Source organism: Dama dama, chromosome 24, assembly GCF_033118175.1.
Source record: "Dama dama isolate Ldn47 chromosome 24, ASM3311817v1, whole genome shotgun sequence".
Taxonomy (NCBI): domain Eukaryota; kingdom Metazoa; phylum Chordata; class Mammalia; order Artiodactyla; family Cervidae; genus Dama; species Dama dama.
The window spans coordinates 48,171,401-48,188,532 of record NC_083704.1 but is presented as its reverse complement, the minus strand read 5'-3'; the positions used below and the strand labels follow the sequence as shown (position 1 = coordinate 48,188,532).

The following is a 17,132-nucleotide window of genomic DNA, read 5'->3' as shown; positions in this document are numbered from 1 at the left end:
TATCTTTCCTACATGCAGTGAGTATTATGCTAAAAATATTTTAGTAAATATTAAAAATAAACATGTTATAGGAATAAATGTGCTCTCATAACATTTGACTGGAATAGTGGGGGGAAAGCCCCAGTATATTTTATTAGGCAATATCTCAATGGCTTTAAAAGAACACTTCAGGTTTAACATAGAATAGGTTTGATCACACACCAAAGACGTTTTACCTTTTGTTATATCCTCTAGGACAGCACTGAAGTTTTCACTGTTAAGGATTAGCACGTCAGAATTTTCATTTATATTTAGGATCTCCACTCCCCAGCAGTGACTATTCCATTAATAGCTTTACTATAAATACTTGATCATAAGACAGTCTGGCACATTCCCCTTGTTTTTTACATGTGGTTTGGCTCTGTTTGGAAACATGGTCTCTTTTCTTCACTGCTGTATTCATGAAATTTAAAAGATGAAACATTTCATTCCTGGAAAAAAGTGCTTTTGCAGGAGGCTGACCATGTGAGGTGAACTCTTCCTCTGAGGACTCATGCACATAGCCATGGCAAACCAGAATCAATTTTTCATGTGAGAGAGGCCAAACATTTTGCTTTGACTGAATTATCAAAAATGACTGTCCCTATGGTCGTGATTCACTGGGAAGCTGCACCTACATTTTCTTTGGATTATAGAGCTGCAGCCTAGAATATCCAGAGAATCTTAAGGAAGGAATTAACTCCACACAAGATAATAAAATTCTGACTATAATTTTGTTTTGTTGAAATGTTTAAAAATGGATAATGCACCCTAGTATTATGAATGTGTACTAAATAATAAGAATAATAACTATTAAAAATAACAGAGCCCACCTGGCATTTCCAATTAAAAGTGAAGAAAATGCCAAGCAGCATGATACCACGTCCCGTGTGCAGGGTCTCCCTCCAGTCGTCCTACCGCCTCCGCATGTCAGCCTCAGTGCTTTGAGTTTCCTCTCCTTGTCACAGGGGTACTGTGAGAAAAACGCATCTGACGTTTTAAGAGTCAGACAGAAGGGGTTTAGTTCCGAAATTGTTTCAGTGTTTTCCTTATTTACAATTTATGTATTTTAAATGTCTGTGTGTAATCACAATAGTTGAGTAGAAAGTAAATTATTACTGAAGCTGATGAAATGACTTAACACTTGTGAAAAAGATAATTTTTGATATTAGTCAAAATTTTATCCAGCTAGTCTTCCCATATCTGTTTTTCACATATATATCAAACTAAAAAAAGGAACTAAATAAGTTTCAAAGATTTTCCATATGACTCCAATACACATTTCATGTTTTTCTTCACAGTTGTCTGTGGTCTCAAGAATCCGTCTGGAGGGCTGTACTCCAATCGAGAGTGGTATATCAGGGAGGAGAACAATGTAAAGACCATTCACAAAGATCACCTAAAAGAATTACACCAAGATACTTGGGTTTTATAATGCATATATTTTCAAGTAAGCAGAGGCAATATTTTTTGTAACTTCTTTCAGATGTTTTATTAAGATGTCCAATTTAGTCATCTAACTGACAAAGCAAAGCAACCCCACGTTTGATCCAGTGTTGAGTAGGTTGGTCTGTTTTCAACAACATTGCAATGACAAAGTTAGTAGAATGTCCTGTGGTGGAAAGAGTTCCTTTACGTTCACTTGTCTTGTAAAGAGGGCAGACATAGGCATTCGACTTCACGATCTTAGACTTTACAGCTTGAAGAAAAGGAAATACAGTCATTTGGTAAAGGAAAAACAGTCACTGGTACTAAAAGAACAACTATTTATCTTGTAATAAAATCTCAGATCATGATTATGATATTTGAATATTTTAAAGTTATTGTGTTGGTTTTTCTTTTTTATAGTTGGCATATAATTATGGTTGTGAAACAAGGTAAGTGATTTCAATATGGTACGTGATTTTACAGACCTGATCACTTAGCAAGTATGAAAACACTGGAGGACTTGAGAGATAAGGAGAAACAAAACATGGCATAGGGAGACGCAAAAAGAGAAACAGTTGCTTAGAGTTCTAATACAAGAAATCCACAAATTAGAAGAAACTGAAGTTACTATTAGTTTTCACCAGGTTATTACTTGGAAAACTACACTCACTCACAAAAAGAATCTCTACACAATCCTTGCAAAGCCAGATATGAGATATTAGGAATCTTTCTAAACTGAGGCCACATCATAGTTATAAATGAACTGCTTTAGAAATAAAAACACTTACTAGGTTGAGTGGTAATTGGGTGATTTGTAAATGTTTTCATTTACAGTTATTTGAGAATTTAGAAAAAATAGAGAGGAAGGACAAAAGAATGAGCCTCAATTGTTCACATTTGGTGGGAAAACGATGATGGCAAAAAGGAGGAAGCAAGTAGGTTTTACAAGGGGGCAAAGCTGGTGTCCACCCCTAGCGGCTTGGGTCACCTGGCTGGTTCCTAGGCCTAGGAGTTTCTTATAGTCAGAAAACTCTAGTCAATAACTGGAGACTATGTGTCAAACCTGTTTGTGCCTCTAAGATGTGTACAAAGGCACTTCAGAATCAAAATATTGATGGGAAGCTCTCAACTTGGAAAAAGGAGAAGTGAAGGGGAGGGGCAAAGAAAATGTTATATCCCATGTGATAAGAGCAAAAAGAGGCAAAATAATAGTCACAAAATAATAAAAACACAACACAAAAAGGGGGAACAATATATTTCCAATATAAACATTAAATCAGTATTTATTGTAATTGAACAAATTCTAATAGGTCTGAGCAGAGACTTATTTGGAAAGCAGTTAAAAATATCTATCATTATGCTCCATAAAACTCTACAAGTTTTGTTAGAAATATATTTACTTGGTTTTATCCATATGATGGGCATCAGGTCAAACAGAAGTTTGGGGTACTGTTCAGCAAGCAATCCACTGTGAAGAGAAATTGATAGATGTTAATTAGAAGTAAAACAAAATTTGCATCTTAGAAATTGTGACTTAGCCATTGGCTTTTAATACAAGAGAGGACCAGAGATATGCAGGGAAAAAATGTCAAAACAAAACCAAGTAAAAGGCAATGAAAAATTGAGAAAAACAGAAGACAATTATGGAAAGGTAATGTGTTAAATAGTGGACAAATATCAATTACTGCCACTTTAAAAGTAATGTCCATGAGGCAGACACTGTGCTGTTATATTTGACCTTCACAATCGTCTTGGCCCCATTCCAATTCCTATTTCACAGATGAAGAGTGGAGACTCAGAGAGGCTGAGTACTTTTCTCACAGTTACAGAGTTCTTAAGTGCCGGTGTCAGGATTCAAACATAGAGGTTTCCACCTAGAAAATGTAGTTTATCTCTCCTATGTTACACTGCATATTTGTCTGCTTGCAAGATGGAAAGAAGAATGAAATGAAAAGATGAATACATATATAAGAAAAAGTAAGTTAAGAGAAACGTCATGAGAATGAAGAAAATGAAAAGAGAGAAATAATGACATCAGCTATGTGCAGCTAACTCTCTTCATATCCCTGTCTTAGAACCATCTCTGTAGAACCACCTTCATGCTCCTTTTTTTAAAATTTATTTATTTTAATTGGAGGCTAATTACTTTACAATATTGCAGTGGGTTTTGCCATACACTGACATGAATCAGCCATGGGTGTACATGTGTTTCCCATCCTGAAGCCCCTCCCACCTCCCTCCCTATCCCATCCCTCAGGGTCATCCCAGTGCACCAGCCCTGAGCACCCTGTCTCATGCATCGAACCTGGACTGGCGATCTGTTTCACATATGATAATATACATGTTTCAATGCTATTCTCTCAGATCATCCCACCCTCGCCTTCTCCCACAGAATCCAAAAGACTGTTCTATACATCTGTGTCTCTTTTGCTGTCTCGCATACAGGGTCATCGTTACCATCTTTCTAAATTCCACATATATGCGTTCGTATACTGTAGTGGTGTTTTTCTTTCTGGCTTACTTCACTCTGTATAATGGGCTCCAGTTTCATCCACCTCATTAGAACTGGTTCAAATGTATTCTTTTTAATGGCTAAGTAATATTCCATTGTGTATATGTATCACAGCTTCCTTATCCATTTGTCTGCTGATGGACATCTAGGTTGCTTCCATGTCCTGGCTGTTGTAAATAGTGCTGCGATGAACATTGGGGTGCACGTGTCTCTTTCAGATCTGGTTTCCTCAGTGTGTATGCCCAGCAGTGGGATTGCTGGGTCATATGGCAGTTCTATTTCCAGTTTTTTAAGAAATCTCCACACTGTTCTCCATAGTGGCTGTACTAGTTTGCATTCCCACCAACAGTGTAAGAGGGTTCCCTTTTCTCCACACCCTCTCCAGCATTTATTGTTTGTAGATTTTTGGATAGCAGCCATTCAGACTGGCGTGAGATGGCACCTCATTGTGGTTTTGATTTGCATTTCTCTGATAATGAGTGATGTTGACTTCCTGCTCCTTCTTAAGCAACTTTCCCTGCCTTGACTTTTAACCCTTCCTTGACAGGAAAGTCTAACCCTGACTCTGGAAATAGAATATTATGCTAAGTAATGGATTGTTAAAGAACAGGGCTCCAAGGGAAATAATCTTTCCCTTTCTCTCTTATCTATCTGTCTGTCTACATAAACACACACACACACACACACACACACACACACCAAAGCATTGATTAGTTTCCTATGCTGAAAATTCAGTATTTATTTATTTTGGCTGTGCTACATGTCTTGTGGGATCTTAGTTCCCCAACCAGGGATTGAACCTGGGCCACTGCAGTGTAAGCGCCAAGTTCTAACCACTGGACAGCCAGGGTATTCCCTCATATTTATTCTAAATATTTATTTATTATGTCATCAAAATATAAGAAAAAGTTTTCCATTCACCAGTAGAAATGGGAACTTTACTATAACTGTAAATTATTTAAAAGTGAGGTGCTCCGACATATTACAAAACAGAAGGTAACTCATAAAACAGAAGAAGGAAAATAAATTCAACTAACTTTTCTACTGGTAAGTCCATTGAAATATTAACTCAAAATTGTTCAGAACCTAAAACCACTCACTTACTAATTGCTGCAGCCTGAATAATGATTTATGGCAAGAATTCTAATATTACTTATTACTTGTCATATTCTCTAGAAGAAGCCTTTTGGCTGTGGAGGATGGCAGGGATGAAGGGCAACAGACAGCTTATCTCACCTATGATTCAGCTACCACTGGAGAGTCTTTGCAATTGAAACCACTCACCTTGTTCTGTCCCAGCGGGCTCCATCAAGATACAATCCGTGGATATAAACGCCATCTTCTGGTGCTTCCTCAGAGGTATCAGAAGGAATAACCTGGAGGCAGAAACAAATGCTAGCAGAGATTTTCTCCCTAGGTAAATGTCTCATAAAGAAAGTATTACCTAAATTTTCAGAACACATTCAGAGAAGCTTGTCCATATAATAGCTTCTTAAACTATACTTTTTTCTCAGTGAAATGTAATTATAAAATAATACAGTTCTTTTAAAAGTATTTTATCTGGTTTTACTGTACATCATATTGATTTCCACTAAAATAGAAAAGCAGTGTTGAATTATCTGAATTGAATATTGAGATGTATAAAAATTCTCTCATGGAGACAGCAAGGCAAATACTATATACTTTCTTCATAAATACAAAGAATGGAAAGAAGAAGAATTATTTGCAGTGGGCAATAAAAATATGAATTCTTCATGTCCTCCTTGCTTAAATACATGCCTTTGATGTAATGATATGCTCTGGAATTTAAGGAGTTTACTGTACCTCAAATTCATATCCCAGTAAGTCAATAGGGATGGTATATTTTCTGGCATAATTCTGCATTGCTCCAGTTAAAAAGGCTTGGGTAAAAAAGAAGCCTGAGAGCCAAAACACACAAGGTTTTCCTGAATTATACCAGTCCTATAAAGGAAAAACAAACATTATTTATTATATCATTTATTTATAACATAATATAGTATAATATATATAATACTATATATTATTTTATTATATATTATTTATTATAGAATATTTTATATTATAAATATTATAATGTATATTATAAATATAATATTTATTATATAATATTTTATTATATATTTTATTTATATATTATATATAATATTATATATAATATGTAGTACAAATAATATAATATATATAATTATAATAATAGAATAGAATATGTAATATATAAATTATATATAAATTTATAAAATTTATATATAAAATAAATATATAAATATATTATATATAAATATATATTATATATAAATAAAAATAAATATAAATATTATATAAATAAATATAAAATATAAATATATATTTATATATATTATAATATATATTTATATATAAATTATAATATATAATAATATATAATATTAGATATAATATTATATAATAAATATAACAAATATATTTATTATATTACTCGAGAATTACCTGACATACAATTACTGATTCTGGTTTCTGTGTATGCTGCCCACACTTTCCATCACAGGACTCTCTTTCCTGACACCAAACATACAACCTGTGTTGGCCCTCCTACCTTTTATCCCTTCTAGTTACTCTTCTTGGGAAATTCAAACTAATTTTAACATTAACCTGAATAAAACAAACTTTATTTGTTGTGAAAGATTAAAATCTTCTGTAAAAAGACAAATGTAAGGTATTTGAGGGGTTACTATATTACTTAATCCCACTCAAAAGCAGCCGTCTTTAGAAATCCTATATATTGTCTAACTATAGCCCTCATGTGTTGATTCCAATTCCTTGATCCTCTTAACCTCCCTGCCTCCACACCATGATTCTGGCTCCACTTTAGATATACCGGTCTTCTTTCTGAATCACGTGGACCTCTTTTTGTTTCGTCCGTCTCTCTGCTCAATACATCTATAATGATGCTGCCAGAGTACACCTCTCCACTCATGGTTTGGATCAGGCTCAACATCTCATATAATACTTCAGTGATCTACTACTACCCTACCAAAGTAAAGCCCAAAACACCTCAAGTCTCCCATTCAAGAAACTTCATAAGCTGGTCCCAAATTGTATTTATATATCTATCCCTTTTAGTTCCCCTTTAAACATCTGACATTTTGATCAAATGGTGGCCTCTTCTCTGCACTTGGTAAACTTCTGTTGTTTTTTCTGTTTATCTTAAAGTGGCATGACTCTTATAACCCTCTATGGGATGAACCCCTCCTAACATTTCAATTGAAACACCACTCTGGTGGTGGAGCTCCACCTTCTGGAGTGGGCATGTGATTCATGCCACGCTGATCATACTCTAGTCATAGTGACTGATTCGGGAATGGACATGTGACCCAATCAAAGCCAGAGATGTACAGACTCTTGCTGGGACTTCTGGGGAAAAAGGTTCACTCTAAACAGTTTTGTGGATATGAGGTCAGAGCTTCTATTGCTATCCTGTTGCCATCAAACAAGAACATAGAGTGGAGTTAACCCATAGAGACTGAAGCCAAGCAATGAAGTGCAAGATGCCAGGATTTGGTAACTGCATTTGCACTCTAGGTCAAAAGCTGCCTGGAGTCACTTTACTCCCTGGATTTTTCAGTTACATGAGGGAATGAACTTAATTTTTGCTCTCACCAAAAATTTTACAGAAGCATCAGTCCTAAATGATATACTGTCTTTCATCCTACAGGTGTCTCTAAGCCCTCTTCCTTTATTTGCAGTGTCCAAAACCATTCATCCTTTAGACCAGCTCACATGCTACCTCATCCAAAAACCAACTGCTTTCTTATGTTAAAAAAACTCTCTCCCTTTTTTGAATTCCCAGAGCATTTTACATGTTGGTCTTTTATGACATATCCCTTACTATACTGAATTAACTTTTTCTTAGATACATAGGTTATCCTCTGAGGGCTATTGGCAAAATGAAGGCAACCTGGCAACTCTGTCTAACGACAAGATGCTTTTGACAAAGTGAGTCTCAATTCACATTTGAATGAACAGATGAATCAATAAAATGAACTTTGTCTCTGAGTGAGCAGCACACTATGGGAAGGAGTCAGCTTTGCTTCCTGGGAAGAAGAGAACAAACCACTGCCGGAGGTGTTGCAACTATACCAGCTGCCAGATCAAGAAGAGGTAAAGAAGGAGGTGGAGCTCAGTAAGGGTACAAGCCAGGCAGAACGAGCACCACGCAGGGAAAGCTGTAAGAACCCAGAAAGCAAGTACATAGAACATTCCTTTGCTCACTTCAGGTCTTCATTTAGCCAAGAATGTCACGAATGTCTGGGTCAGCTACTTACATATCCATAAAATCTCTGGATTAGCTACCATTTACTGAGTGTTTAGTGCATGCCAGGAGCTAGCTGATTTACATGCATCACCTCATTTAGTCCATAATTCAGTGAATTAGGTATTATTCCTCCCTCATTTAGTTCATAATTCAGTGAATTAGGTATTATTCCTCCCATTTTGCCAATGAGGAAATCAGGGTGCAAAAAGATGAGTATCTTCTTCAAAGTCACATACATACTAAATGTTGGATCCTGGATTTAATCTGAGATGCCAGCCAGTGTGCAAAAAGCTTTAAAAAAAAAAAAAAAGGCATAGGCTGGAGGAAGGGAAGATAAGCAAGGTGAACGGTGAGAGAGAAATGAGAAAAGGGGGGAAAAAATCTCCAGACCACTCATTTGTTTAATTTGTTAATTCTACAAATCATTAGGAGGTGAAAAGACAGTGTCTTCAATAAGTGTTACTGGGAAAACTGGACAGCCACATGTAAAAGAATGCGATTAGAACATTCTTTAACACCATATAGAAAAATAAACTCAATATGCATTAAAGACCTAAATGTAAGACCACACAGTATAAAACTCCTAGAGGAAACACAGGCAGAACATGCTTGCACATAAATCACAGCAGTATTTTTTTGAATCTGTCTCCTAAAGTAAAAGAAATAAAAGCAAAAATAAACAAATGGGACCTAATTAAACTTAAAAGTTTTTGCATAGCAAAGGAAACTATCAACAAAATGAAAAAACAACCTATTGAATGGGAGAAAATATTTGCAAATGATACGACCAATAGGAGATTAGTACCCAACATATGTAAGTAGTTCATACACCTCAACATCAAACAAACAGCCTAATTAAAGCATGGGCAGAAGAACTGAACAGACATTTTTCCAAACAGCAGATGCAGATGCTCAACAGGTACATGAAAAGATGCTCAACATCACTAATCATCACAGAAATGCAAGTTCAAAACCACAATGAGATACCACCTTGCACCTGTCAGAATGGCTATCACCAAAATGAACATAAATAACAAATGTTGGCAAAGATGTGAAGAAAAGGGAACCCTTGTACACAGTTGATTGGAATGTAAATTGATGCAGGCATATGGAAAACAGTATGGAGGTTTCTCAAGTAACTAAAAAGAGAGCTAACATATGACCCAGAAACTCCACTCTAGGATATATACTGGGGGGGGGGGGGGGGGGAAACACACTAATTTGAAAAGATTCATGCACCTCAATGTTCATAGCAGCATTATTTACAATTGCTAATATGTGGAAGCAGCCTAAAGTGTCCATCAATAGATGAATGGATAAAGAAGAGAGGCTATATATAAAAAAGAAGAAGAAGAAGACAGGCTATACACATATGATGGAATGCTACTTGACCATTAAAAAGAATAAAATTTTGCCATTTGAAGCAACAAAGATGGACTTGAAATACGTTATGCTAAGTGAAATAAGTCAGACAAAGAAAGACAAATACTGTATGATATTACTTATATATGGAATCTAAAAAATACAACAAACTAAGTAAATATAGCAAAAAAAAAAGCAGACACAAAAATAGAGAACTAGTGGTTGCCAGCTGGGGGGATGGGCAGCAATATAGGGATGGGCGAGTGGGAAGCACAAACTATTGGGTGGCAAGACAGGCTCAAGGATATTGGTACAACATGGACAATAAAGCTAGTATTTGGTAATAACTGTAAATGGAAAGTGACCTTTAACATTTTTATAAAAAGAAACAAAAATAGTCCAATGAAAAATTGATCAAGGAGATGAATAGCAATTCACAGGAGAAAATACTAATACAAATGGCAAGTACACTTACAAAAAGCAGCACAGACTCACTAAAAATCAAAGAAACTCAAATTGAAACAATAAGCTACGATTGACCTATCAGATTGGCAAATATTAAAAAGGGATGTTTATGAGAAAGCCTCTCTATCCACATCTTCACAAATTAGGCTGTTTTATTACTAGCTTCTGTAGTAAAACAAATAGAGATTTCATATAATAAAGGGGCAACTGAAAAATCATACATATAAACTTCTAAAATGTATTCTGGGGGCTCTCCCCACCAACTACCCCCATGTAAGCATCAACCACAGGATGGGGAGAAGCAGAGGAGTTGTGGAGGAAAACAGTGTGCTGCCTACATATGCTTCACCTGTGAGTTTGTGGGGTGAAGGGTTTAGAGATTTCAGAGCACTCACCTTTTCCCTGGCTTTATGAGATAAGAGATAAGATGCACTGATTTCTATATAATGGCTAATTATTGATTGATCCAAGCCTCAGGCTCTTTTTGTGATTTAGTGTCAGCATCAAAATCATAAGACCAAGTTGTGGTCACAGAAACCACAAACAGAATCTTCAGAAATATAACTGTCACGTATTACTTGAGTTTGGGTAACATAAAATTTTAATTTTCTACTTAGCACTTTGGAATACATATACTTCTCAATACTCTAAAATTTCAGTTAGATTACCATGAAACTACTTATCCATTTCATCTAACTCAGAGACATTCAAGTGACCACGGACAGTTTCTAGTATCTCTTCAGACAAGCAGAAAAATGAAATAGTATGTATAAATTATATATAACTTTTAACCTGTAAAAAGTTCAACCGGGCTAGAAAATCTGTGATGTAACTTCCTAGGGGTTTAAGACTTGGGTATGAGCGTTGCACCCATATTTCTGGAACCTTGCCAACAAGCAGACTGCCAGACAGTGCCTCTAACGCAGAATCCATCACGACCACACCCCTAATAGCTTTTTCAAGGTCCTGTAGAGTGTTGCGTATAGTTTTAATTAAGCTGCAAGGAAAGCAATTGTGTCATCATCATATATATGATAATAAATATCAATATACAGTCTATCCAGAAGAAAGAGCAGGATATCTTTCACGGCTTTATGGGAGTATTTCCCAAAATGTGGTCACCTCCCCCTTCATAATGTAAGGTAATTTTAGGTGATACTTGGATGAACATTTTTCATTTTAATTATTACATATGCATTTTTAAATATAGAAAATAATATAACTTGCATATCAAAATTGCCTTCTGGGTATTATCACTTAAGACCAGGCTAATTTAAACAGAGAATGATTTAAAGAAAAATATCAGGTAAATAATGTTGCAGGTGACGTGCAAATATGGGAAAAGTTATAAAGGGGCAATGCAATGGTTGAAACTTTGGAAACACTGCATAAAAATCTAAAGTGTATGTTCATTCATACCCTTATAAGTACTTTGCTTCCCACTTAGGCCCCAAATTCTAAGAACATCATAAATATACCTCAAGTGAGGGTTTTAGGCTATAAGCCTAAACGACTGAGAGACAATATGTTATTATGTACAAACACACATGGTCTTTGTATTGTTGTTACTGTTTAGTCGCTCAATCGTGTCTGATTCTTTGCGATCTCACGGACTGTAGCCTGCCAGGCTCTTCTGTCCATGGGATCTGCCAGGGAAGAATACTGGAGTGGGTTGCCATTTTCTTCTCCAGGGGGGTTCTTCCTGACCCAGGGGTCAAACCCATGTCTCCCACATTGGCAGGCAGATTCTTTACAAGTGAGCCACCAGGCAAGTCTAGATGGTCTTTGTATAAGAGATACTAAATTCATTAAGGCACTATAGGGTTTTAATATGTTTTATTTTAAAAAGTCAGTAAGTCTGGAAAGTTAAACTTGGAAACAGTAGAAAATTCATAACTAAAACAATTCTTCATTCCTTAAGCCAATATTGAGCTTTAGAAAATTCAATTTAAAAATTCAAAGCAAATAATCTGCTTGCTATTTTAGGGTACCTAACCAATCTAGATTAGATTTAGGAAGAAAGTGGGCAGAAAAATGACTAAATATGTATCTACATATAGGCTTAGATAATGGTCATTCCAGCTTTATTTCCTGAGGAGAAGAGCAATGGATGGATGAAAAATTATGATTAATGAATATTTTTAACCAGTAAGCAGATCTCTTTTTTCATTGTCATTTTTACATTAGAGATTTCTTAAAAAACTGGAAATAGAACTGCCATATGACCCAGCAATCCCACTTCTGGGCATACACACTGAGGAAACCAGATCTGAAAGAGACACGTGCACCCCAATGTTCATCACAGCACTGTTTATAATAGCCAGGACATGGAAGCAACCTAGATGCCCATCAGCAGATGAATGGATAAGGAAGCTGTGGTATATATACACCATGGAATATTACTCAGCTGTTAAAAAGAATTCATTTGAATCAGTTCTAATGAGATGGATGAAACTGGAGCCCATTATACAGAGTGAAGTAAGCCAGAAAGATAAAGAACATTACAGCATACTAACAGATATATATGGAATTTAGAAAGATGGTAACGATAACCCTATACGCAAAACAGAAAAAGAGACACAGAAGTACAGAACAGACTTTTGAACTCTGTGGGAGAAGGTGAGGGTGGGATGTTTCGAAAGAACAGCATGTATATTATCTATGGTGAAACAGATCACCAGCCCAGGTGGGATGCATAAGACAAGTGCTCGGGCCTGGTGCACTGGGAAGACCCAGAGGAATCGGGTGGAGAGGGAGGTGGGAGGGGGGATCGGGATGGGGAATATGTGTAACTCTATGGCTGATTCATATCAATGTATGACAAAACCCACTGAAATGTTGTGAAGTAATTAGCCTCCAACCAATAAAAAATAAAAAATTTAAAAAAAAAATAAAAATAAAACAACAAGAACAAAAATAAATAAATAAAATGAGGAAAAAAAAAAAAAAAGATATGCTCCCTTCTGGGGCAGTATGCAACTGGAGACAAAGGAGACAAATTCTAATGAAATGGCAAGTTTTGATAATTTTTTCTTAAAATTTTGATTCAACACTGGTGTATCTTTTTATCAGCTTTGGCTGGTAGCTTTCTGAATCACTGGGTGTGGAGCTCCTTACTTGTTAAATCTCTCCATCTCTTGTACTAGCACCGTGTTCATGCTCTCTTCGTATCTCACAGGATACTTGAGCAGTGCTGGCTCAATGTCAAAGTCACTTGGTAGCTAAGAGAATAAAATTTGAAGATCACATATTACTCTCAAAATGAACAGTTTCATTCAGCTATAATATCAGTAATAGTTGACATCAGGCACTTACTATGTGCCAAGAATTATGCCAGGTGCTTTCCGAATATTATGTAATCCTTGCCATACAGTTTCAGGTGGCCATAATTATCTCCATTTTACAGATGAGAACATTTAAGTACACAGAGGTGAAATAAATGCCTAAAGGTACACAATTCAGAGGCAGTCCGTTTAAATCCATAGGTCTCTAACACTAAGTCCCATGCTCTTTCCTGTAGGATATAGCACTGAGTAGAAGATATACATTTCTAAAAAGTTGTGTCATTTTCTTTTGTAAATTGGATTTTATTTTCCATTAATAAAACTGATATATCATTTCACAACTGTTTCATATTTATTTCAATAAATTATCAACAGGCTCAAAATAGCTTTGTTTACACCACAACCAAATAATTAGTGTGTAAGCGTAGCAAGGTTCCAGGGCTTAGGGAGAAAGAAAGTCATTGAGTATCTGATTTTAATGATGCATCTCAGAGATGGTTGAGAAGAAGTGATAACGAGGATTTTGGGGCTGTGAGCAAGCCCTGTGACACTGGCATTTGCACTCTTAAAGGAATTTCCCTATGAGAAATTTCCCTATGAGGGAGGTGCCAAACTAAAAAGTTGAGCACCCAGACTGTCCCCAAGTGATGGCCCTTGGTGGTGCAAAAGAATTCTAAGTCACACTAGGTGGCATCATTCAAAGTATGACACCAATGGTTGGTCGGCATAACCATTCTACCCCAATTAAGTCCCATGTGCCACTGCGAGGTAACTTCCTATTGGGGTCTTATAAGAGCCAGCCTTTTGGGAGGACAAGAACCTTTCCCCAAAGAGATAAATCACACAAGCAGAAGGGTCTGGGGGTGAGAGGTAGCAGTCCACAGGTAGAGGCAGGAGAACGTCAGTTTGCTTTCACCCTAGGGCAGCAGGCAGTGCTGCTCACTACTTGTCTCCAGTGGCCACAGCCAGACTAAGCTTCCAATTCTGAGTAGGCTCTGCTTCAGGAGTGGCGTAAGGCAAGGGTACCAACTGGGAGAGCAGACTCGGTGCCATCCGTGGACTTACAAGGCAGATGGAGCAAGGTGAGGCTGCACTCTTTCAGAGTGCCTGATGCTGAAATACGGGGATAATTATAGTACTCATCCTGGAGAAGAGTTGTGAAGATCTGTGCTTGGGGCTACAAAGTCCTCTTGCCGCTGCTGCTGCCAAGTCGCTTCAGTCGTGTCCGACTCTGGGCGACCCCACAGATGGCAGCCCACCAGGCTCTGCCGTCCCTGGGATTCTCCAGGCAAGAACACTGGGGTGGGTTGCCACTTCCTTCTTAGTAATTCTTTATTCAGTTTAAGGCAGAAAAAAGTGAGAAAAGAGAGCACCGTTCCATTCTACCAGGGCAAAATACACTGGAATGCAGTATGGTGGCGGGGGGCGGGGTAGCTGTAGCTGCTAATTTAGTGCTGCTCTTACCTCCCTGTGCCTCCTCGCTTCTGAAGGTATAGATTAAAAAGCATTCCATTCTTGAACCAGCAAGTGCAGAGTTTCCCCCATTTAAAAAAAGAGTAGGTCCACCATTTTTATTTAGAAATGATAAGAAATCATATATTCAGTAGCTCCACAACTCTAGTTACTAGGAACTCAATATTTGCCAGGCATTATGCAAAGTGCTTCAAATTAATGATACCCTGAATGTTCACAAGAACCTTACACAGGTGGTGCTATTATCACCACTTTTCCAGTTTGGAAACTAATGTTCAGAAAAGCAAAGTATCTCACTCAGGCACAACATTGCTACCTGGAGTTTTCAGATTGACATTTCAGTCCCGCTTTGATTTATGTTATATTCCAAGTAAGACATTTTAAGCTAAGTGTTACCTTGTTGAGAATATCTTTGGTAATTTCTAGTAGAATCTGGTCAGTGCTTCCTGAAGATCCTGTTTGCTTGGAGCCTCCTTGGGTGAGGAGCAAGGACTCAAAGAGGGTTTTCGTTTGCTGGAGATCTTTGGAGATATCAACATTTTCATGTAATCCAAATATCTCAGGGTGTTGAGTAAAAGGAAGTTTCTACCGGAAAATAAATTCAACAAGCATTACAGTTTAATTGGGTACTTTAATTCATAAGGTAGACACGTGCAGACTGAAAAGGGTTAATAATCAACTAAACATCAAACAACAGAGGGATCAAACTTTTCCAGTTTTCAGTAACTACTAGAAACAAAAACACTGTATTGAAAGCTGATTGTACCTAATACTTGTCTAATTCTATACATTATGGGGGACTACTTCACTATTTGCTTTTAAGAAAATCACACTTGAATCTAACCCTATTTTCAGTGATATCAGTTACCTTGATGAATTCAATGTAGTCATTATAAGTGCCTTTGGGAGGGGCAAAATAGTTTCCGCTAGGAGAAAACTTATAATGAGAGTTTTCGATTATGTGTGGGTTATAAAAGTCAGCCAGCATGGTTAAGAGGAGACGTCTGTCCCAGTCATCCGTCACTCTTCCTCCATAGTTACACTCTCCAGTCAGGTAAGAGATCGCTTCAAACGGAATTGTATCATATTCATTGATAAATAACTGAAACAAAGCAAAAATGAAATGAGAAAAACCATAGTGTGTTTCACTTCATTTCCATTTTAACATGGCTTTAAATACCTATCAATCAATCAATCAATCAATCAATCACTGATCAATCTATACACATGGAAGTGGGGCTGGAAGAACTATCATCAAGGTTGTTTTAAAGCCTCATGTTAAGGCCCTTATCACAGCAGAGAGGCAGAATATACATATCCTCTGGTTCTCTAGTTGGATTGATATGGTTGGTAAAACATGACAGAAATGATGGGAAAGTACTGGAGTTGGACAGACTTGAGGTTCAAATCCTACCTCAATGGGTAAATTTACTTCTTAGCTTTGGTTTTCTCCAAAACAGGGATAATACCCACCAGACAGTGTTGCTGTGAGGATTAGAATTCATGCAGATAATGTAAGTAATGTGCCTAGTTCAAAGTCTGAGTGAGTAGGAACTTATTGCGGACATTTGTTCTTTTATTTGTTTGTCGGAGGATGCTGACCAGCTCATGCATCTCATGTTTCACTGCAAGTCTACAGAAACTGAAAAAAAACTGGTCACTCACTTTCTCAATCTCCTTATCGCTAAAGCCTAGGCCTGTGGCCTGGGCTTGGAATCTCAGATGCAGCCATGCCGGACTGGAGTTCAGTGTGCAGAGAATCAGGGACAGCAAAAGATCTTTTTTGATGACATCAGAGAATGTGCAGCAGATGAAAGTCTCAGTGGCACCTAGGAGAGCTGCAGTGGCTAATATGTAACAGGGGTAGAAGCAACGCTCTTACCAGACATGGTATGATTCTAGATATGACACTGGATGCCATGGCTGTCCAGCCATCTTAGTGATTCTGTGACCTGCACAAAATTCTTTCAATAAATTCCTTTCTACTGTTTTTGTTGACTGATAGAGGTAAATTGTAGATCTGACTGAGAGGAAGCTAAGAGGAGAGTATAGTGAGGACCTATACAAAGCCAACACTAAGGAGGGCACCGCCAAAAGAAAGAACTAGGGTCTTTGATAGCAACACTTTTGTTGAAAAACCCACTCCAGAGTCTGTCTGTCCTCTGCAACTCTTTTTCACGTAGGATAAAAAGTTTCATTATGGATTAAGCCAGTTTGAATCAGGGTTCCCATTATTTGTGGCAGAAAAACTCAGATGGAAAAATATCTTTTATAAGCC

The 17,132-nt window shown here is 37.1% G+C and overlaps 1 protein-coding gene across 1 annotated transcript in view; it reads right to left on the bottom strand.

Moving 5' to 3' along the window:
- Positions 1-1,492: 1,492 nt before the first annotated feature.
- The window catches only part of DNAH12 (dynein axonemal heavy chain 12), a 172,584-nt gene continuing 156,944 nt past the window's right edge, over positions 1,493-17,132 (bottom strand). The window contains exons 66-73 of the mRNA XM_061129188.1: positions 15,723-15,956; positions 15,251-15,439; positions 13,215-13,318; positions 10,890-11,094; positions 5,783-5,920; positions 5,243-5,334; positions 2,847-2,914; positions 1,493-1,717 (exon numbers count right to left, since the gene is read on the bottom strand). Coding sequence (XP_060985171.1) covers positions 1,527-1,717; positions 2,847-2,914; positions 5,243-5,334; positions 5,783-5,920; positions 10,890-11,094; positions 13,215-13,318; positions 15,251-15,439; positions 15,723-15,956 — 1,221 coding nt within the window. The 3' untranslated portion in view covers positions 1,493-1,526. The remainder of the gene's footprint in view (positions 1,718-2,846; positions 2,915-5,242; positions 5,335-5,782; positions 5,921-10,889; positions 11,095-13,214; positions 13,319-15,250; positions 15,440-15,722; positions 15,957-17,132) is intronic.